Below are 24,491 nucleotides of genomic sequence, written 5' to 3'. Positions count from 1 at the left end.
ATAATAATATTAGCTACTATCATAGAACGGATGCTGCATGCCCACGATACCTGTGTACTGATGCAGACTTATTACACATGCCATGGCTTGCCCATTTTTACATAGATATTGGGGCGCTGTCACGGCGGCCTTATCTGATAGTTGTGAACGCCTAGACCTACATCACTGGGAAACATGTCTGCTTGGCATTTATCATAGGAACAAAAAGGACAGGTGACCTCCTGTTTTCTGGACTTGGTGTTCATTGTTGCTAAACGACTTATAACTAGACGGTGGAAATCCCCCCCACACCCAATATTTGTGACTTGGCAGCGTTCGATGAACAACTTGGCTCAAGCTGAGAGTGTGGCATTGCCTAGGGAGGACACGCTTGGTCTGCAGAAATATCCCATTGCCACATACTGGGACACTATTCTTCTTGCCTTACATAATGCCTGTACGGAGGAAGTAGCAGGGACGGCGGACACCTTGAACGCAGACCGGGTGTAGTCGCCTCCGAGTGGGACTGGGTCTTCTCTCCTTTGTTCGTTGCTCGCTGCCCGCCGGCCTACTGCTCACCCCCGCCAGACCCCTCCTTTACTTTAGTTATACTACCGCTGTACACAGCCCATCACAAAGTGTGTGGGGCAACACTGGAGTAACTGGACGTCGTGGTCTATAATGTTTGCGATGTAACTTAACCAAAATCTGTGTAATGTTTTAAATGAGCAATATGTTCAAAGCAATTCTGGATCGTGCACAAACCGTACTCATATTGGGAATTGCCCTGTGGATGGACTCATAGTAAAAGATGTAAGCGCCCAATGCATATACGTTTTAATTCCACACCGTGTAACATTCTAATTTCTAACTCATCTCTGCTTAATTTGGAACATATTGGAAACATGTAGAGCACTGATCATTATTATTGTGCATTACTGTGTAGATGCTTTAACCAATGTGCTATGTTTTATATGGTCCAACACGATCATACTCGTATTGTACATTTGAAAACTGTTTGTAATGTATGGAGAAAAAAACAAAAGAAAAGGGATTTTTTTTTTTACTCAATAAACAGATTCAAACAAAAAAATAATGGTTTGCACCATGACACGGAGTCTGCAATGGCAGCCTGAATGCAATATGTAGGGGGGGGGAGATCCCTTTAGGGTGGCATAATACATGCTGCGGCCCTGAGGGACTCTCTTTAGTACCCAGGCCCTAGGCACCAGGGGTACCACTTACTATGGACTAGCAGGGGTGCTTAAAGTGTGTGCCAGTTGTTTTACAATTAGTCCATTTAACCTTGTTTTTGGGAAAGAGCACTGGGGTCTGGTCAGCAGAGACCCAGTGCACATCAGTCAAAAAACATCAGTATCCATGGCAAAAAGTGGGGGAGACCATTACAAAAAGGGGCACTTTCCTTGAAACCTTTGTGTCAGAACTGCTGGTACCAGGAGTCCTGAAAAATGTCGGAGCCTCCCTTTAGGTATTTGTGTTTAATCTGAAAGACCCTGAGTTTTGCACTGAGATCCTTCCTGATGTAATTACATATAAAGAGCCTCAAAGTTGTCTTGCTACTTGTGGTTGGCATTTCTATCGTAGTTAATGCGTACAGCAGCGTTGATTAGGCCTCGAGTTGCTTCTCACCCCCCTCTTGTAACGCTGATCTTCTTATCAGTTTGCAGCATATTCTCGAAATGCATGAAACAAAATGGCAATAGAAATGACAATTATTATTTAGGATTACCGTTAATCTGTATATCGTTAAGAGAGAAGCTATTATTAAAGCAATTCATAAGTGATGTGTTTTTATCCTTCCATTTTTAGGTCTGGCATTAGCCAGCAACTTTTAATTTTCTTAAGCTATATAGATAATATACTTGCTTTTATGCCCAGCACTTTCATCCATTGGGTTGTTGTGTCATTCTCCCTTTTTTTTTGCCAATTAGAGCGTACACCATGGGACAGTGGGGCATCCCACTTCAACCACTGGCTAACTGCACTGTAAGTGAGGGCATTCTGCTCTTTCACAAAGGGCATTTGCGCAAAAATAGTTCCTCTTAGTGTTGGGGAATAATATGGAAAAGGCCCAAAAATATTTTTGCTTTTAGATATTTATATTTTTATTATATTGGCAAGGGCCCAGCAGCTCCTCAAAAATAGCTTTTGTAAAACCATGACAAAACAAAGCAAGCATTGACAAAGTCAACAGGCAGGCAGCCAACGCCAGAGCCATTGTATTGGCCACTGCTCGTGTTGTGTCTATGCAGTGTTCTCCAGTCGCATTTATCATGTGCGCAATAATATTCTTCCAAGTAACTTGCTCAAGTGCCTTTGTAACGGACCTGCTCGCCTTATTAATGTTAATAGGTGAAAGTTGACATTGTTTGTAATACATTTGCAGGTGTTGTCCGATGAGGAGAAGAGAAAGCAGTACGATGCTTATGGGGAAGAGGGTTTGAAGGAAGGAAATCAAGGATCTCACGGCGATATATTCTCACAGTAAGTTGCTATTTACATTCTTGCAGAAAGGGAGTGACCAACCTGTTAATTTGTAAGCTTCAGCCACTCCTCACCAATGTTAAATATTTTATTTGATCAAACATTCATCATATGTTTGAAATTAGGTTTAATACACATATAAAGAATTCTATATTCTGGAACGTTTTCACTATCCGTTATTTTAATATTGCCATCATTTTCAGTGACCTAGAATTGATAAGTAAGGTTTCCATTGTAAATGTATATTATTACTTGTGAGTGCAGATGCACTGATAATAATATGCTATTTATTAGCATTGTTGAGTGTGGTGGGGGGGTGGGGGGGGCAATGACGCACACAGGGCCTGCTTCCTGGACCAACTATTCTAATAAACTCAAATTCATACATTTATTACTACAGTGCAAAGGTCAAAGACTTTGCTAGTGGCAAGGTATAGCAAGATTTCATGACCTACACTCCATATACTGAGATGTGTAATGTGCATTTTATTACCATTGTGAGCAAATAGAAAGGCAAAATTACTACATTTTTCATGATTTTTCAGTTTTTGTCAATTGAACATTCATACTTTCTGTACAATACGTTGGAACAGGAAATCTGCGTTTACTCCACGTTGTTCATCATGTCGACAGCGTATTACAATGTTTCCAAACAACATTGTAGTAGTACAGGAAAGTTACTAAACCTGTTACAGTAACATTTCAACAGCTCATTGCATAAATATCAGTGGTCATAACATAAAAATCTATAACCTTACATTTACTCTACCCTCTCATCCCTCTTCACTACTGCCCGGTATCCTCGGAGTCCCATCTGTTAAAGCAATTGTTCTAAATAGGGGTATGCTACTCTCCATTTTGCAGTTGGCACAATAGTTGAAAGAATAGTGACCAGTTATTATGGATTATGTCATTATTTAACCTGTTCAGTAGGGAGGTTTCACAGACCAGGATGAGTGATTTTCGTTAGTACTTAGCTCATTGTGTCAGAAAGGTATCATGATAACCCAACCAGTGCTTCTCCTCTTGTGAATCATCCTCCTCACCCCCGTACTTCACAATGAAATAGCATATTACACTCTGTTCATCTGCATATATCTGTATACACAAACCAGCCGTAATTGTGGATAAGACTTACTTTCCAAAATACCTTTGTTTTTTTTTTTGCTAACATTGGCACCATTTGAAAATTCTTCATATATTTTGGAGAACAATTAGCGCATGTGGCTTCATTTTGACGTGTCGCATCTTGTGCATATCCACTGGGGGATCGAGATAAGGGGATTGTGGTCAAAAAGTCCTCTTTCTTGATGAAGCACCCATGGGATTTTTGCCATCCACTAGAGCAAATATTGCTGAATGGAATTACCCCAAACTTTGCATGAAACTACAATTTTTTGAGAATAAGGCAACTTTTTTTGTCAAACATCTGTTTATTGGAAAAAAATATATATATTTTTTTAGCTTCATACAATCAGGCAATCCGCCTCACCTTTTATCCCGTGTGCGTTCGCTTCCCCCCCGCTAACATATACACAGTCTTTGAATGTGTGGGATGTAGGGTATACAATTGCTTTTTGCTGGCCTTGGAAGTGCCAGAATTGTATTTGCATAACATTGAGAACACCCCTCCCCTGTGGTGGAGAAGCTGTATCTTAACATAACCTTGCTCACTACTGTGCCCTTACACGCGGAGTGACGTCCCTCCATGTGGCCCCTTAAAAAGCCCCCCCTTTGTCAGCGTTGGCCGGGGGTACTACGGGGATTCCCCTTTGGGTGCCCTAAAACTGAAATAGGTGTAGGCCTCTCAGTGTGGGAGGGCAGACCGCCAGCGGGAGGCCCTTCGTGAGGTATGTCACCATGGGACCCCATTTATATTCTAAATTTTTATAGTTATCCCTGAAGATGTCTGCCATCCGTTCCATCATAATTATTCTCCTTAGTCGAGTGTGCCATTGTGCAGCACCGGCTCCTCTTTCTTCTTTCAGTTTGCCGCAATGGCCTTTTTGGCCGCCCCCTTCAATGTCAACATAAGGCAGATTTTTTATGTAAATTAATTCAGAAGTTCGTGAGATATATGCTTTTGGAAAAAAACATGCGTCATGTGGTGGTCATGGCTAACATTTTGTGTACAATGGCTTCCTGTTCCTGGTGCTTCGAGCCGACGGGATCAATAGCAAACGTAATGGTATTTCTCCTGACATCTAAAACCAGGAAGTTATACCCACCTGCTTTTGAGAGCACTGCCTTGTTCTGAGCACCAGAGGTGACCTGGGGAGCAGAAACAGGGATATCTTTCTCTCAGCTCCCAGCCACACCCACCAGGATGGCACAGCAATCGCAGACAGATGAGCACAAGAGGAGGTTAGACCTATAATAGAAGGGAGTAAACGTGGTGAGACTCATTCCGGTATTATCCTCCCTTAATCCTGTCATGATACTGGTATTTATCACTGCATAAAATTGTTAAACCCCAACATACGACATAGAGCTTGTATGTAGATCAAATTACCGGTCACTCACAAAATGGAAAGACTATGTCCTTGATGTGAAAATTTGCTACAAACATTGCGTCATTAATCCTTGATTGTGTGAAACAAATGATTGGAAGTGAGTAGATCAGATATGTAATACATTCACTGCAAAAGTGTTTTCTTACCTAATTTAAAATATAAAGGAAACTTTACATAATCCTTAACTATTTTACGGTGGAGGGTATGATACAAACAGGGGCAGCTCCTCAGTTTGAGCGGTTATAAAGTTATTTTTTTTACTATTTTATTTTTCATTCACCCGTCCCGAACCGAGCGTCTGAATGGGGCGAGGCATGCTGAATGACAGCAGCAGGGAGGAGGGGGGGCTGCCTGAGCAGTTCAAAGTGTGCATGTCCCTTTGGCTGGCCATCTTGGGACCCCCAGCCATACATGCGCACTGTGACTCCTCTAACTCAGCTGTCTTATGACAGCTGGGTTAGACCAAGCCTAGTCCTCTAGTGTCCTCAGGAGTGCCGAGAAAGGCCACTCCCCCAACCCTGGCGCTGCTGCCATGCTGGTTAAAAGCATGAGAGAAGCATCAGGATTGGTTTGGGGAGATGTTGAGGGTCTGCCCTGGAGGCAGAGCCTAGAAGAAGGAACCGGAGCGAGGAGGACGTTCATCAGGTAAGTGCCTATGTATTTTTTTATATTTGTTTAATGTGTGCAGTCACCCACCCAACACAATCTAGTGTGCCAGGACACAACAATTTTGCTGTTAACACTGTGCATGAAAACACACATGAACCTGTGATACCTGCATTATGTTTGGAAAATCTAATTAATGAACTGTACTCAACCCTGATGAACACTCCCTAACATTACTGAACACAACCAGCCAGGTTTCGAGTGACTGAAACATAATTCCCAATTTGCCATAATTAGCATGTAACAGCAATGCGTGAATCCAGATGGTTCCACAACTATTCCGTGCACTTTAATTAAAATGATACAAGAACAAACACAAGAAGTAGTGTTTAGACTGTAATCTAACAGCCTGAGTTCTGTTTCTCAATTCAGCATCTTTTTGCAAGTTCTCCTAATGCGCTAGCCCAATATGGCAGATTCTAGAAATAACACGTCCAAAGAACCTAAAGAAATCAAGACCGGCCAAACAAACAACAAATCTGAACCACTTGTGTCCGTCGCCAGTCAAGGGGAAAACAGACCCAGCAGCAAATATGGATCTCACACTACAAAGGCTTTTATCTGTACATGATGGGGCCCGTAGCACCAAAACAAACACCAATGTACTGCTGGTTGAAATGCAGGACCTACAGAAAGAATTCCGTAGCCTAACTACAAGAATATCCAAAGCGGAGTCTATAATAAAAGACTATAATAAAGTTTCACTACATAAACAACCGTACCAACTCATTAAGAAAGTCAGTGTTCTGGTAAGAGAAATTACAAAATAGAAGACCTCCCTGAAGATGCTGAAAAATAAACACCTTTGTGCACGGCATTCCTTGAATAATGGACCCATCCGTCTCAGGAATCACGTTCTATAAGGATTTTGAGATCAAAAGGGCACATCAGATACAGACCTATATGACCACACTATAGAAACAACTCAGAGCTTTAGTTTCACAGGCCTTTGCTCTACCCTCACATGGAACAGATACTAGCCCAAATTAAAAAAGTACAAACTATTACATGGAATGGCGCTAAGATTACGATTGAGAAAGACTACACAAAGACAGAGTAATCTGAATAAACGGATTCTTGGCCCAACATAAAACCCTGAAAATGTTAAACATACCTTTCTGATTTATGGACCCTACCAGAATTTTTAAAAAAAGCAACAATTGTTTTCAGTGAGCCTGGCAAGCTAGAATCTGACATTATAAACATAATGCAATATGACAGACCATGTGCTGCTGGATCCAAGGTCCGGTACTAAAATTGAATGCATCACTGTCTCACTTTTTCTCTCTTTCATGATCACACTGAGAAATGCTAAGATTCATACAAATTTTAAAAAATGTTAAAGTATTGTTCTTAAATTCTTGCTCATCTCTTATTGGATATTGCAGATATTAAAATGTTTTCTTTACTCTTAAATATGTCTATAATGTGACATCAGTCCAAAATACTAGTGAGATATGTTGCAAGTGATTTTTAATACGAGCCTTAATAGTTAATCAGTGACAACCACATACTCAAGGAGTATATACAGGTGTCAACAAACACCAAATGCTTGATTTCAAATTCTGTCAAATCGCTCGATGACTGAGTGTGGGGGGTATACTTGTGAGCCCCACTACCCAGCTCTAGTACTCTGGAGGAGAGGAAAGGGGTTGACATCAAGTTCTAGATTTGTCTGGTTACTTTTCTCAGGCTTTACCCAATTAAAAAAAATAATACGTTAAATTTAGAAGAATTAGCAGACACTTGATGGAGATATCGTACTGCTACAGGAATCTGAGTTATCAAATCCCAGCGCTAGAGGCATCATTGGATTCAGGATTCCCCATACTCACTCACAAACAAAAAGAAAAATAGGGTAAACGCACTAATATAAAAGGAAATTAGACCTTTCCATTATATCAAACACACAGAAAAATACAAAAAAATACCTGGTTAAGTTACTAAGAGCTAACCAACACATGCATCCTGTAAACATTGCACCCACAGATGATTATCCCAAATTCCGTGCCACCTTCAAAAAATATAAATGGCAGCTGCAAAATGAAGGCATCTTTATAGGCGGGGACTTCTGTCTACCCTGGGACGGTATTCTTGTTAAAATTTCAACGTGCAAATTTACATCAACTAAATTGCATACTCAGATAAAGAATCTATGTACTAACCACAAGTTATTTGATGTCTGTCATCTTCATAATCCCATGCGCAGAGGATTCACATTCTATTCAAATCCCCTACAATATTCACACAGGTATTGACTATATACCCGCAAATTACTTCCACACTCCAATAGTGAACAATTTGAAAATTGTACAATTTACAGTTCTCTATTATTCATGTATTTTGGTTGACCAAGGTATCCCAATAACATGAAATGCACTAAACCAAGAAAAACTAATGAAGAGCTACTTTCAGATGTCTCCTCCAAAGACTAAATCATAACGGCCACTCAAAACTATTTTAAATTGAATGATAATAGTCTGATAGACTTAACTACTATCTGGGATGCCAAGGAAGCCACAATAAGAGTAACCATGATAAACATCACGAGAAAAAATAAATCTAACAATCAAAAACTAAATGCCCTGGAAAAAGAGAATGCCACACTAGAACGTATACTTTTACTATACAAAGGGTCCCCAAATGTACATAAACAGTAGAAACTAAAATACAAATACCATAAAATAATTAGCAAAAGAGCCTGGAAAACCCTCTCACGTTATCTCAAATGTTTGTGTTAAAGCACATGAACTATTGGCAAAAAGGCCTGAAAGAAGTTGTAGCAACAACACCACCGACATCCTTAAATGCTTTTATGACTTCTATCGCAAACTCAATAACTCCAACATGATCATCACTACCGAAAAATATACTAAATTCCTCAATATGTTTGCACCTATGAAACTGGACATTACAGGACATACACTGCCCAGAGCACCTCTGTTGGCACTATTGGGTTATGATTGCGGTGTGCCAAAGCCTTTTCGGTGACCGGTGGCGCTGGGTCATCTGTTAGCAAGGTGTAAAATCTCTATTTGACGGATGAAAGAGCCTCTGCCGACGGTTTAAGAATGGCATACTGACACGACTCATTGTAACACACAATCTGACGCTTCTAGTGCCCTTAAGCCTCCATGTTACCATCCACGAGATAAATGAGTATGGTATCGGGCATAGCATAGCGAAGTCAGTGTGGGAGAGGACAATTGGAGAGCCACTACAGTTGCAAGATTATGTTAGTAATGAATACAATGGTGCGATGGAATGCGTCTGAGATGTGTGCACTGCTGTGTCTGTCTTGAGGTGATGGTGCGTTTTTGGGGTTTGAGATTACGACGTGGTACTGTTAATGATCACTTCTAGCATTCCATGTCTTAGTTACCCATGCATTGATATGGCTGACCAGTCACTCATTCCGCTCTGATGTCGTACCCATTATGCTTTGTGAAAGCCTATCATGTTTATTCCTTTAACTGCTCTGTGCTGTAAGTAAAGTTCTATAAATGCTGCATTGTTCATTAATATGAAAAATGCTAAAGTTAAAAAAAAAAAACTATGAAAGTCGACATTTAATTAAAGATACATCTTAATGCAACAATAAAAAAATACTAGAAATAATCAAGGCAATCAAATCTGTTACAGACCGAAAAGCCCCAAACGTGATCGGTTCCTGACTAAATTTTCTTTAAAAAAAATTAAGATCCCTTAACCGCACACATGGAAAAACGATTCCTTCATTTTGGAAAGAATAGCACCAATTTTCGCTGCTGTAGCAGGAGCTACAAAAGCAGTACTACATAAATAAGGGAAGGACCCCCCAGAAGCTATATGTTCTAAATCTATCTCATTAATTAATCTCTGTGCGCCTATTCTTGCTTTCAGACTTTTAGAAAGCTATACCCAAACTAACTCAACCCACCAAACTGATTTTTATTTAGGGTAGACTAGCAGCCAATAGCATAAGACTATTTCGACACATACTAGAGAGAGCCAAACCCCTAGATTCATTGATGATCGTAGTGGTATTGGATGCAGAGAAGGCCTTCAATAAGGATTCATGGTCCTTTCATCAAAGTCCATAAAAAGTGCCTATATTCAGTCCCCGAATAGATTTTAGACCAACAAAATACAGAAGAGAGAACAAAAGCTCAACTTATGCAACTGTTAAATATTATCCATCTTTTATAGTGAAATGGAGGCCAGATTTTCCTTTCAGTAAGATAAAAGTATCCTACTTTTTAAAGACTTGTAGACAAGAAGCACTCCTCAGTCCTCAGAATTACAATGAGAATGTGAACTGAAAAATATGACTTCTCTAAATGTTTAACTCTTACGGAAGCCATAAGTAAACCGGGAAACATTACCTGATTGCCTGTAAAGCTGGTCCTGAAAGAACATGTGGCTTCTGACTAGAAACTACTAGCTACTAAACACACACCAGTCCTAAAACTTCAAAGCAACTGTTCTCACTATTGCCTATGTAGCCTAGTCCCCTTTGTCCTGAAGAGAGGTGTGTGCAGCCCCAAAATATAGACATATTTTGTTGACTGTAACACAAGCTGGAGAAAGTTCCAGGAGCTCAAAAATCTGATCATGTTTTATCGGCCTGTGCTGGTTGTGGCATCGCGCAACTCCTTGACAATGCACACAGCTGACCATGCGCAAGCCAGCAAGGGTCGTTATTGTAGGCAGCCCCCGCCACATGCCCATTAATGCTAGGTGCGTCGCTAAAGTTTGTAGTTCTAAATATTATTTTATAGTTCTAAAAAGTTTGGGAATCGCTAGTCTAATCACATCTGAATTATGTTGGAGCTGTAAAGAATCAAAAGGCAACATGGACATTGGACTGTTCCTATTGGAATAGGGTCAACACCGATTTGCATATGGCTGAGTACAAACTGAGGTGGCATTGTGTGCAAAATAACGATGGACTGGAATGCGGCCCTGAGTATTTATTAGCGGCTGAGATTAACTCAAGCATTCTATCCATCTGTTTTTTGTATACTTTAGTACTTATAATTGGGGTGCATTCATTTGAGAATTCTGTTTTAGCATTGATACGTTTATGTTTTATCCACCACAACTGTCTCTACTTCGCAAACTTGCACAGTATGGCGGTAAATCAAAGGCAGTAATGGTCCTTCGCGCCACAACCAGTGTGAGGCAGATTTGCTTATCACACCCTATTTATCTGTGCGGACATTTTATTTCAAATTATTCAAAGGACCATGTGTGTTGTCTCAGGCAGCAGACATGTATTTTGACCACATACAGCACCAGTGATGCACTTAGCCTGGCTCAGAGGTTTTGGAATATAAGAATCCAGGGTGGGATGTACAAAGCACTGTTGTGGTTTTAAACCTTGTGAGTTGCAAAGCTGCAGGGTTTACAACTGCAAAGAGCCTTTGTTCTGTAAATTACACCCATTTTGCGAGTCGGAAAGGCCTTTCGAAGTTGCAAGTTCAGTAATCTATTCCAAATCGCAGTTAGGAGGAGTTATGATAAGGACCGTTACCTCCTAATTGTCATTGTGATCCCAAGCCATGACCAGTTACTGACCTTCACAGGTGGTAAGTGATTCACAAAACAACTTCCCTTTGTGTATTGTTCCAACAGTCTCAGTTGGGATGAAGGCAGTGATCTAAAGGAATGCAACTACAAAAAAGGGACTGGGGTTTTTTGCATTAGTTTGGAATAGGGGATTTGGACTTGGGTAGGTCTGTAAATTATTTTTCCCTTAGACCCTCCTCTCACCTGTTGTTTTAGTGATCTAAAGGACCCCATGATATTTTCCTAAACGTGTAACTTTTTTTTAATTTAAGGAACATGGACTGCTTGTAAAAATAAAACAAACTTTTTAAAAAACTTTTTTAAATCTGTTCTTTTTTAGGAATGCAAACACCGAAATGGCGTTTCTGCTGTTATTTGCAGGCCACCATCCCTGTTTTTGTAGCCAGTCATAAGCGTTGCAGTAGGTACCTGACTTAATTAATATTAACTAGGCCATTCATTCTGTGGCCCACTGCGACCCGAGAGTTTGCAGTGTGACTATTAATGCATAGATTCCATTACAAAATCGACAACAGGGCATTTTGCAACCTCGCTCCTAGTAGATCAGGTCTTTGGTTCTCCTTAAGGATTGTGTGGTGATAGTCATAGACGATGTACATCTTCCACTAGGAAACATCTGTCAGGACCCTGTTCCACAACATCACCTTCCTTACTGTATAAGCTTCTTACCTTTGTAAGTGATGAACGCTGTCCTTTCAACTGTAGCTTATGCACGTGTTTGTTACACTATTCTGTAATGAACAGTTTTAAAATCAAAATGCCTCATGTATGTACTTCTTAAAAGCTATTAAAGAGCCTCCCACGCCTTTAGATCAGTTTGTGAACTAGTCTTTAGTTAACGCTCCAATTTGGTGCATACAACACCATGTGCATCCTTTTTTTTTTGTTTATCCAGGTTTCCTCCACTGTTATTTAAAATGTGTTAATTTCCCAAAGTGTGCTTCAGGGAGGTGCTGCAAACCGTTTTGTAAAGGTTTTTGTTTTGTAATTCCATCCAGTTTTAATGATTAGTGTGGGCCCATTATTACATAAAATGCACCATTCGCCACTAATTTTCACAAGGCTCCTTAAAATGTTGTATTTATAACCCACCCAACCAAAGAACCCGCACACCCCAATTTGTCAGCACAACTGCGTCTGTCACAGCCTAATTTGCCATGCGGGCTACAGTCTTGTATAAGGTGAAGCTGTTTTGAAGTGGAACATCTAAAGTTGATATTGTCATGCATCCCATCTCCTGGCAATTGACAAATCACCTCCTCCTTGGTTGTCCTTGTGCTCCGTTCACCAAAGATAATGCTGTCAAAGCAGCATAGATCAGCAACGTTTTGCTTTCTGAACTTTGAAACAAACTCCTGCATGGCAGCATGTTGTGGTCTGTCACACATTTCTGTAATCATTCAAATTTGGCAATAGGTTCTGGAGGAAATGACCATGTTAGGGGACTCTCTTCTAAAAATGACTGTAGCCAAGAATTACTTGGGGTAGTTTACTATTTTGAGTTTTTCTTTTTTTTTCTTCTTCTTTTTTTTAGTTGTTTCAGAATAATCAACAACCAAGCATGGGTAAATATAGATTTACTATGATGAAGTAGATTTTCTCCAAAACAGTGTTCTAATCTACAAATGTTTCTTTACAGCTTTTTTGGGGACTTTGGCTTTATGTTTGGTGGAAACCCACGCCAACAGGACCGGAACATTCCAAGAGGAAGTGACATTATTGTGGAATTGGAAGTAACTCTGGAAGAAGTATATTCTGGGAACTTTGTAGAAGTAAGTGTGTGTAATTTATCTACCTTTATAAAATGGGACTGTAAAGGCTTGTAAATTATGGACCTCCCAGGGGGAATCATACTCCTACAAGTTCTAGCTGTGGAACAAATATAAATAATTAAGCAAGGCTGTTGTATATGATAGGCATGCTATATACCTACCTTAAAACTAGGACCTTTTGGGCTGGTTTCTTTTTTGCTTTCAAAATATTCACAGAGATATTATGTTTTTTTGTAAGCAAATTACTTACACCCAACTTTTCCCAGAATATTTAGAGAACAGACATTTATAATGTGCCTCATTATCTCACAGCCCTATAGTTGTTTTTGGAAAGTTTTAGATTGAAACCTAACCACATGTTTTTTTATTTATTTGAAGTTATGTATAGCGCGAACATGACCCTTTAGGGTATCAGACCGCTTTACATACGAGTTGCGGAAGACATAGGTAGATAGCTGTGGGATATATACATCAAGTACCCAATGACATATTAGCAGTCGACTTGAGGGCGTAGCAATTGCCAGGTAGCAGATTTCGTTCTTTTTTTTATCTCTGGCACTCATTATTGAGAAAGCTACACAAACCTGAGGCATCAATCCAACTAGGATGGATGTGAAACATAGTGGTGGTGAGAAATTCACCACTGGCCATAGTATTTAATGCTACACACTGAGAACTTTTGTTTCAACAGTATCTTTTGGCTCCAATGGCATTGTGGGGAAAAAAAGCCTGGTGAGGCAAGCACTTATCAAAAACATTTCAATTCAAATGTTTTTCCAGATCAGCATGGTGCTTATGCTTTTCCTTAGGCAGAAGACTTGTTTAGGTGAGAAACTGCATGAATGCCTCTTTTTAAAAAGGGCCTTTCAGCATTCTCCTCAAACATATCCTTGTTGTTTTGCATCCAGCACCCATGTACAAATATAAATATTTACACTTATATTATGTTAACCCCTTCACTTAGCATTCAGACATTTTCTTGCAACTCTATTTGTAGTTTGATAAATTGGTTGGTATACATGTCTGTAAAAAACAAATGATATATACAGACGACCTTGTCAAGGTGGTCCGGGAGATGGACAGAATTGTCAGGGAGGGATCATTGCATCTCGTAAAAGAGTGGTAGGTGTCTATATAAGTGACAAGTTCCATCTGGGAATGATCACTATGCCTTTTAAGGTGGAGGAGGAGGTTTATGAAGTCAACGAGTGGCTGGCCAGGACCCTCAGCCTGTCTTAACCTGACTTGGAAGGGTACCTCTAAAAGTAGAACAGAGAAGTAGGTAAGCATGTTGAGTTACAATTGCTTTGACATGGAAAGTCTTGAGGAGATTTGGTAGGTGGTCCGGCATGACTCTTAGGCTTAATGTAACTGGACGGAGGAGTGGGGAGAGGTTGGACAATTGGATGTTATACGTTCATCAAGTATGTCTCTGAGCTAGTTTAGAATGAGACTATAGTGGGGGAATTGACAGGTGTTTATTGCTTCGATCACTGTAAGGAGTGTAAGGCAGTTTTGGACGGGATGAGGGCAGGAGTTGGCAGTGATGTCTGACTTATAACTGTGACATAGAAGATGATTGGAAAGTAGGTGGAAAAGTGGGTAGGGGTGGATAGTGCTGTCAGGCAGGTAGTCGCTAACTAGAAAGTGGTCATGGATGGGCAGGGAAGTGCATGACACACAGATTTATTGTGATAGGAATGCTAGGGGTGGTAGTAACAGGGAATACGTTGTGGTGGTGGGTATTGCTATTGAGCTGTACTTATGGTGTCCTCATTAGGTGCATAGTGTATGGAACCTTCGGCTGTATAGCCTGCTGGCTTATTTAGCGGGGGGCTAAGCTTGATCTAAGTAGCAGTGGATTAGTCCATCGCTTGTAAAGGTCACTGGCACGCTATGTGGTTTGTTGTCCTATGCTGGCAGAGCAATAAGTGTCCACTTCCGCAAATCTCTGCCCTTATGGAACATTGAACAAGTTGTAGAGGGATTTGGAGAAACCCTCCTCTGCCTCTTTCTTTTTACATAATAATGTGTGATAGTTGGTAGCCATGTTCCAAGTGCAAATAGAGATATAAGCAAAGACGTTTATTTATCAGATGAGCCTTACCATTTTCCAGGTCCTTCCCTTTGTCAGAATCAAAGATATGAGTGCTTGTGCTACCCTTATCTACCAAGAACCAGGAATTTAACAAACCACTACTGGTGATGCAAACCGAAATCTCTTTCTATAACTGGTAGTAAGAAGCCCTGGAATGCTAATATTTATTATCTGTAATTACCCTCTAGTTTTTAAAGGTTTAGATCAGTGGGTATTTGTATGCTTCCTGGATTTCAACCTAAGTTAGGAAACCCCAACATGTGCGTAATTGGGGTTAAAGACTCGTGTGAAAAGTGTGCTTGCAAGCTCAGAGGCCTACCGTTCTTCAGTACTTCTTGTCTCTTGTTCCCCTTAAAAGCTGGACACACAAATGTATTTTAACCCTAAAGCCGAAAGTGAAGAAACTGCATGCAATATAGTCATTTTTATGTCATTCAAAGGTTTATATACCACCAGATTGCTTCCAACTGAACCTACGTCGCATATGCATATTTGGACATCAAAGTCTAGCAGTTTTTACTTTTACTGTACAATAGTAACTTCATAGATTTCATGTTCTTTGTGATACCGAACGTATTGCAATTGGAATCGTTGAAACAAAAAGAACATGTTTTTACCTATCTTAACAGATCCTAAAATCCACAGAATATTCCATCAAAGCAATTTTTACCCACCAATCTGTTTAAAAAAAGTGTAAAATGACTATCCAAAAATGTATTTGTGTTTGCAGATCCAGAACGTATGTTACCATGTGCTAATGTTATTTCCACATGATATTCACGTTTATAATACGAGCACCATATTCAGAAATTTGCATTCTGTAAATACATATGTCTAATAGAGGTCAGTCAACCAATTACATTTTCTCAAGCTTTATGCTTGACTCTTTTTCCCATTCTGTTAATATCTGCTCATCACGTTGTAAATTATAAATCAACTCTGTGTACCGTTTTGCTAATAAATCTAAATTCTTTTGACATGCCATATAATCTGCTAATTTGTAGCAGTATTACTGTACCGATCAATGAAATTAGAAACCTGCCAACACAAAGATTTAGACGCTGAGATAGTTTCTCCCTCTAATAGCCTAATGCAGTGGTTCCCAAACTTTTGACTTCTGGGGACCCCCACTTAATCATTACTGGAACCCAGGGACCCCCCACGAGTCATTACTGGAAGTCAGGGACCGGGCCTAAGCAATGTTCATGATTTGCATCACGAAACAATACACAAAAATACAAAAACAAATCCTTACTAATACACAAATAACACATTTTATTTAATTAGAAAACATAATTAAAGTAGAAATCAAAATGTAATTTTAATAGAATTGTTGGAGCTTTTCTAAATTCAATTGACGCCGCTCATCATCCGTACTATATTCAGTTTGATGCACTTGCACTGCTCCCGCAAATCAATCTGAGGATACCAATTTAATTTTGAGCCTCCAGCATCAAATTCCTTCACATTTACAGTATGTTTTAAAATGTTGAATTGTACATTTAGCCTCTTTATATATCTACGCTTTATTGATCTGTTATTATTATTCGATTTTCAAAGTAGTCGCGGACCCCCTGAGGAGGCTTTGGGGACCCCCAGGGGTCCCCGGACCCCAGTTTGGGAACCACTGGCCTAATGCCATGATTACTCAAAGAAAATGGCTAATCCCATTAATCTGAAAGTGATACCACCTTGAAACATCCCCTTTCCCAGTTCATGACAGAAATTCTGAAGTTTCCTATTGACTTTGTGAGTTGTTAATTTGGAACATTTGGAATATAACTGAAAAAAATAGTTATTGAATGTTTAAAATATTGTTATAAAGATATTTAATTTCTCCAAGAATCATACTATGGTGTGACATCAGATAATCGACCTTCATTAACATCTCTGAATTTGGTATAGCCCTTCCTCCTCTCTCTAGATAGCAGCTTTATCACACATAAATCATCATGGCTGCTAGGCCTGACCAGGTACATTTATCAGTTAATCCATGCAAATATTTGCAATTTACATAGTAAAGAGAGGACGAAATTCTGAAATACATACTAGAGCAAAATTATCATTTTAATCAAACGTTTTAGTACTAAAATAAAAATGTACATTTAGAACATATTGTAAAAAAAATTAAGTCTTCACCTTTGTCATTTTGCCATTTATTTTCAAACCACCAAGATGAGTAAATGCTTTTGTCTACTAATTAGCACATTTCATTTATGAATATTTCCTCTTATCTCTTACAACATAGTTCACATATAATGGATGTCAAACCAGCAAATCATATTAGATCAGGCATTCTGGCCAACCCCTTGTTTTCTGTCCCATGTCCTTTAATCTAAAGGAAACTGCTGAACTTTATTGAATACTTTTATCCGTGTTATGAACTGTGTGAGAAATCTCCTGATTTTTAACTTCGAAACAGAAGTTCAAATTCACAAGATGGAAATAATTCCATAGCATACTTGGGATACCTGCTCAAGATTTCTCTAGTGAGGGTGTCCCATAGCCCGTAGAATTAAATAATTGCGGCGAGCACTACCTATATACAAAAGAAGACTTGATGAAGTCATCTGCTTCAGATTACTAAAATACCATCTGATTGTATTTATTCAGTAATCCAGGGACTTCAGTTCACATTATGAACATTCTGTCCTGAAGATGGTCTTATAGATGAGAACAAATAGACAAAAACATCGACAACCTCACCCAATTCCATGCACAAAGAAACCTCTTGGCGAGATGTTCATTGTAGTTTCAGTGATGTTCTCCTTGTTGCAAAATATTTGAAATGGGTTATAACGAGTGTTTTTGAGAAATTTGCTGCTGTGTAAACGATCTGTCTCATTCACTTATGTATGCATGTGATTTGCTTTTTTGTACCCTAACCTTTAAATGAATTTTTCTACATAAATTTGTATTTTTCTAAAAACAAAATTATACACCCGTCTTGTTAGGTCGAGCATTCGAGACCTCTTGTATGTACTTTAGTATTTGCTTATTATATACTTATATGTGTATGTACTTTGTGGGCATTGGAGATCAGCCCTAGGACTTGTCTGCTTCCGCTTAAGGACTTTTTTTACTGGGCAACTGCCTCTATTTAACTTTCTTGATAGAAAACTACCAACAGAGGTCAGTAAAATACCAGAATCACTTTAGAATTCTCTAGATTCCAGTCCATAGAAATTGTCTTCCATGAGCACCTGTAGACAATTCTTTTTTCAAATCTTGTATTTTCAGTGATATGGCCACAGAAGGCCCTGATTTTGTATTAAAAACAGCTTTGGACTATACCATTTCCCACCGAAAGGCAATATTTCTCTCCATGTGTTCCCATACCTGGCGTGTCACGCAGTTTGGTGCTTACTTTCCCTACATGTTAAAGAACAGTAGATGTTTCAGCATCCAGGCTAATGTGCTGCATAGCTAAATACATATAAAGTCCCAAAGGCGAGACCGATTGCATTGCAAATGCTTGTTTTTCTTTGCTGATAGTTTCACTTTGAAGGAATATGATTGATTCTGTAAATTTTCTTTTGAAATCACTACTTAGGGCTTCGCAGATGCAGTTCTTTGAACTAATAAGATTTTGTGTAAATAAATTCCCTTGCAGGCACACTTACCTGATTCTGATTTAGATTTACCCAAGCCTTCAAGTTTTTATTGATTTACCCAATTTTGTCATTTTAATAAACGTGCAGAAGCAGTGGTCCTGCTGCCCTCAAAGGTGATAGAGGTTGGGACTATTGGCTGTGTTGAAAGGTCATGCTGTATAGGCTAGCACCATCCCCGAGTCATGTCCCTGTCCAGCTTACCTGTATACACACTGCCGTAAAACTGTCCCCAGCCCATACATTTGTCTTGTTTTAATCTAATTATTAACACCCCAGTTTTAGATGTTTTGCATATTTTGTCTTACTGAAAACTTCTATGTTGTCCATTTGCAGGTGATAAGAAATAAGCCAGTGGCAAGGCAGGCACCAGGGAAGCGAAAGTGTAACTGCCGCCAGGAAATGAGGACCACACAGTTGGGGCCTGGGCGCTTCCAGATGACACAAGAAGTGGTGTGTGACGAATGCCCGAATGTTAAGTAAGCGACCCATGTCTTCACTGGTGTAATAAATGTGCTATTTGTGTGGTATAATACCAAATTGTTTTCAAATATCTCTGACAATGCTCTGAGAGGGCTAATTACAGCTACTGCAATGTTTAGGGAATCAAATACAGACTGTCTTACAGTTCAACAGATAATGGCTGTGTTTTTCTTATTTTTAAATTGTCAGTGGCTTGTTACAGGGATAGCGTAAAGCTTTCAAAAAATATAATTTTTTCCAATTGTAGTCTACAGGTTGAGTCTTCTCCAACATATACTCACAATGTGGCCAAAAATATGATACATTTAAATGACTTCCAAGCTGAAAGCCACTCGTAGTTATGGTTCAGGTTAGGAGGCTATCCTCTAAATGTAAAATAAGTGACCTATACATGTGACAAAAATACAGATATTTTCCATTTTTTAATACCATTTATTGTGTATGTGATGCTAGAGGTGGCAGCAACAAAGGAACAGGCTTAGAGGAATATAGCATCGTTCCATCTGTTTGTAGCAATGCTCAAAATAAAGCAAGCACCGGACAACATATATTCCCTTATGCAGGTGTCCATAATCTTTGCAATTCGTGCTGGCTCATTAATACAAAAATGTCATCTCGTCTGGGCATCGCAGGAAGGAGCAATGTGTTGATAAGAGATAGTGTGCATCTATTCTGTGTACAAAATCCAATCCCTTATTGAACCAGTCTCCCTTTCTTTTATGTTGAGGTCAGGTTTGACCCCTTCACAAGACTATCTGATAAAAATGTTTTGTGGGTGCAACCGTGTGGGAGGAGAAGGTCCATGTGGGGTCATAATAATAGGCTGACAATCCATTAACCTGCCACCTTTCCATTGAGAATTCCTAGAGGGGAATGGCTCCTTGTGTGACTGCATCCCATGCTTCTAGTTAAAATGAGAACCTCCGCTTTGTGAAAGGACTGTGGTAGACCAGCACCAGCTCTCTTTGCAGATTGATTGGCAGACAAGCTAAGGGTCTGCCCTGCTACAGGAGGCAGAGGCTGAAGAAATCCCTGCCCGGTCATAAGTGCTGGGGCCCAAAGTTTTGTTCAGAAGCCTGCAGCTGTGCTACAAAGGTGGGGGTGTCCCATACTAAGGCTGTGAAGTCTTGATTCCACCTCATGCCTCTTTAATCTATAACCAGACCCTCCCTTCCTCTTTAGCACACTTGTTCAGGTTCTATTTAATACCCACTTTCTTTCTTTATAACTGTTTTCCTCCTTTCTTTTCCTCGATCTTTCCCCCTTTTGGGTTTTTCTCTGAATCAGCTAGTGCCAGGCCTCAAAAACGAAAGTTGGTGGGCCCCACCTCCAACCACCAGTTTAAATTAAGCTCTGGGTGTTCTGTTTATGATACTATCTTTAACTATTTCAGTTTTGTATGTGTAGCGTGGCATGTGTACTGAAATATAAAGCACAAATAATGTTCCTTTAACTAAAGTTAATGTTATATTAAATTTGATAAAGCATGCTATGATTTGCATTCCTGAACTCTGTGCAAAATAAATAGGACTGCTGGTGTAGTGACATTGTTTGGATATTGCTGCAACATTTTTACATTTATTGAAGCATATACGATAGCAACTAAGTCACTAAAATTTGTCATGTGTGTATATTTCTCTGATGAAACTCAGGCTTGTGAATGAAGAGCGGACACTGGAGGTTGAAATTGAGCCGGGTGTTCGAGATGGCATGGACTACCCATTTATTGGGGAAGGTGCGTAATTCACTGAATTAATATTGTTCATTATGTTAGCTGACTAGTATATACAACTCAATTTTGATAAAATGGAGCCATTCTATTATAACCATGCTATAGTAGCTACGATTCTAAACAATGTGGTGATTGATTAACTTTAAAACGTCTTGGAAAAATATTATCTACTGACCCAACTGTTTGTAGCTTAAGGTCAGGCTGCATCACTGAATCCCTCTTCCTGATTGTCTAGGAGTAAGCTGTCTCTTATGGAGATGAGGATTGCTTCTTCATCCTGTGAATCATCCTAATTTAACACTTTTTAAATGATTTACAATCTGATATTACCTAAAAGTTAAATGGTTCAACCCGTTTCCAAATCAGTTAAAATAGACCATATCCTTTATTACCCCACTAATTCATATTTAATGTATCCTCATATTTAATGTAGCCCTAATTGCTGCAACCTGTACTCAGTCCTCTTTAAAAAACAAAAGAAAATCGGAGTTCTTGGACTACTTTTAGGTACAGACAAAATAACACATTCATTTTCTAATGATGTGAACATGCTCCCGCCCAAAACGTGCTAATTAAGATCAGAAATGATTCCCCCTTTTTAAGAGCTCCTGTTCTGTAGGTCCGAATTTGTCATCTCTTGCATACTGCTCTCATATTTACCATCAATTAATTGAAAGATACCACCAAGGAGGAAAATCGCAGGAACAAAGGGAAGCATGTTATTGGCAGCAAATACTTTGAAAAGGAAATTGACAATCGTGTGAAACATAATATTTAGATGAGTATTAAAATAATTCTTTAATTTGTCTCATACAGAGAATTCATGGTAGACACTCAAATAAATCGGCATCCTGACTATTGCACCTCTTTGTATCAGTGCCTCGTGCAAAGTGCCTAAACGTCAGTGGTGGGACAAGAGACTAAAAAAATATATTGGGCTCATGCTTCATGAATACAAACCAATATTAGACACTTTGGGCCCGATGTACAAAAGGTAGGAATTGCGCTCTACTAATTGCAATTCCTACCGAATCGCAATTAGGATATGTAAGAAAATGTACAATTATTAAATAGCAATTCCTTTGGGTCGCAAATCAACCCTCCCTTATGAATATTAAGGAGGTAGGTCGCAGTTTACGACCCATTGGTAATGATGGCCATCACAGAGATGGTAGACTGCTGGAGACAGCAGATCACCCTGTCTGTTATTGCTTTTCAATTTCATTTATAATGCATCCTGATTTCCATAAAGGAAAATGGGATGCATTTCAAAAAAGAAAATGAAACATTTGTTTCATTTTTTATGAGCAGGCCAGTGGTCCGAAGACCACTGCCTGCTCTTAAAAAATATATATTTTAACATTCTCAAGGGGAAGGTGTCTCATGAGTTACCCCTACTCATGTGCGAATGGGCTACCACCTCCTTCCAAGTTGTCTGTAAAATATTAATGTTTTGCAATTGTTATTCTGTCACAAAACATTAATACATACCCTTTAAATTTAGTATTTGGAAGGTACACCCTAAACACGACCCTTCCAAATACCAAAACGTTATGTATGTGCAATTCCACATTTTCAATTCGATAACGTGTTACTAAATAGCAGTTTGGTATTTATACATACCACAATAGCAAACGTGCTGATCATGCCAATATGTTCGTTAGCGGCCGCAAATACGTTTTGCACATCTGGCCCTTTGTCTCGTACACAAGTGCCTATTTGACTAAGACCCTAAGCTACCTGACATAAAATATCTTTGTAAGCCACAAAACTGCAAAGTATTAGTCTCTTCTCCATCAAGTATCCTCAAAGCGTAGCCAACATCTGATCTCTGTTTCTGAAGTGTTCTGAGCCTCATTAGCAATGATGTAATTCATTTCTAAGTGTTACAGAATGTTAAATGTAAAATAACTAAATAAAATGTAATCTTATATTGTAATGTGCCTAAGATTTTGTTTTTACTTTATATTTTTATAGGTGAGCCTCATGTTGATGGAGAGCCTGGTGACCTACGTTTCCGCATCAAAGTTCTCAAGTATGTGCAGGTTATTTAATAGTTAGTGTCATACGCAAAAGTTATGTTGTTTAATAGAATGGTCAAAATATAGTTTGAAAAGACTGCAAAAATCAAACCTGAGGCAGGTGCACCTTGCCTTACACAAAGATTGGCGATGCACATACTCCTTCCATCAAGTGTTGGGTCTAGAATTGCCTCAAAATGTAAAGGAATTTTGGTGTGTCAATAGGAAGAGTGTCTCTTATCAGTACCGGTTGACATTGATAGGAAACATACAGTGCTCTTTGCTTGGACAAAGCTGCTGTTATGTCAGTAAATCTTGAGAATGGCTAGTTAGTTGCCATTACTACAGCACAAACAGGTGGACAAGCCCCCAGTCAATCTATAAATGGGTTCCATGTTGGAAAACTAATTTAGTATTTCTGATCTTTTATTATGTTTTTTGCTTTTCAATGAGGCTCTTTCAGTACATTTTGGATTGATGTAAAGGTAGTTTATCTTCCTCTATAACATTCCTGCAACGTAGTTAACATCAGAACGTTTTTAGGAAATATTTGCTGCAAAGGAACTGAGGCTTCCATAAGATTTTCACAGCATCAGAACCATCCTTAATGGCTGAGGGGGGAAGGAGATTATTATGATTGCAAAAAGGATGAGAGGTTCTAAACCAGTGATGCTCAAAGTATCGCCCAAGGGCCTCTTGCGGCCCTCTTGACCTTTACATGCGGCCCCCTGGTGAATTTGTATTTGTATTGGTTATTTAGAGTGCACTGTGACCAGAATGGTATGCTGGTGCTAAATTGCCAAACTCATCAATGAGAGCAGAAAGCGTGAAAAAAGGGGGCAAAAAGGTATAGCAGTATAAGTCCAAAATGTCCTCCCAGTGATTAGTTAGTTTCCTCAACCTAGCCTGCAGTGGCATTAGTCCTTTGTTATGCAGGGCTTTGAAAACAATACAGAGTGATTTGATAATAATCCTCTGTTTGATAGGTAACCATTGGAGATCTCTAAGAGCACCAGAGGAAGAGGTGTTCCAAGGTCTGTTTATGTAAATTTGGCTGTGACTATCTGGACACTTTCCAATTTCTTTAACGGATAGTTAGGGGCTCCTAGAAGGAGGGCATTACAATAGTCCAACCTACTGAGTATTACGCATCTAGAATTCAGCTATCTTGCTTGGACAGGTAACGTTGGGTACAATTTCCTAAGAGCTTGGACAAGGGTGAAACCGACCCCAGCTACTCCATTCACGGGAACAGCAGCACAAGTTGTTGTCTTGTTGTTGAGCACTAATATTTAGAACAAAATGTTAAATAAATGGGCAAGCATTTATTGACCTGCAATTAAATGCTTGCCCGTTTATTTTATTTTTTTAGACCTCCTTACAAAATCCCGATTCACCCAGACCCCCTACTGCCACCCTGCTGGCATCATTGCGACCCTCGGTCACACGACAGACCGTATTCTGTGGCCCCATGGCAAATGTTTGTGAGTACCCATGTTCTCTGCTGGTGTATCTTGGCTGTGTGCAGAGATAGATGGGA

General features: G+C 39.4%; 1 protein-coding gene across 1 annotated transcript in view; it reads left to right on the top strand.

The window, feature by feature from the left end:
* DNAJB11 (DnaJ heat shock protein family (Hsp40) member B11) overlaps positions 1-24,491 on the top strand; it is a 162,167-nt gene that overhangs the window by 86,121 nt on the left and 51,555 nt on the right. Inside the window, exons 3-7 of the mRNA XM_085648709.1 lie at positions 2,387-2,484; positions 12,874-13,006; positions 19,052-19,194; positions 20,851-20,933; positions 22,908-22,965. Coding sequence (XP_085504835.1) covers positions 2,387-2,484; positions 12,874-13,006; positions 19,052-19,194; positions 20,851-20,933; positions 22,908-22,965 — 515 coding nt within the window. The remainder of the gene's footprint in view (positions 1-2,386; positions 2,485-12,873; positions 13,007-19,051; positions 19,195-20,850; positions 20,934-22,907; positions 22,966-24,491) is intronic.

Source organism: Triturus cristatus, chromosome 3_2, assembly GCF_964204655.1.
Source record: "Triturus cristatus chromosome 3_2, aTriCri1.1, whole genome shotgun sequence".
Taxonomy (NCBI): Eukaryota; Metazoa; Chordata; class Amphibia; order Caudata; family Salamandridae; genus Triturus; species Triturus cristatus.
The sequence above is the reverse complement of the archived record's forward strand: the minus strand, read 5'-3'. Positions and strand labels throughout refer to the sequence as shown.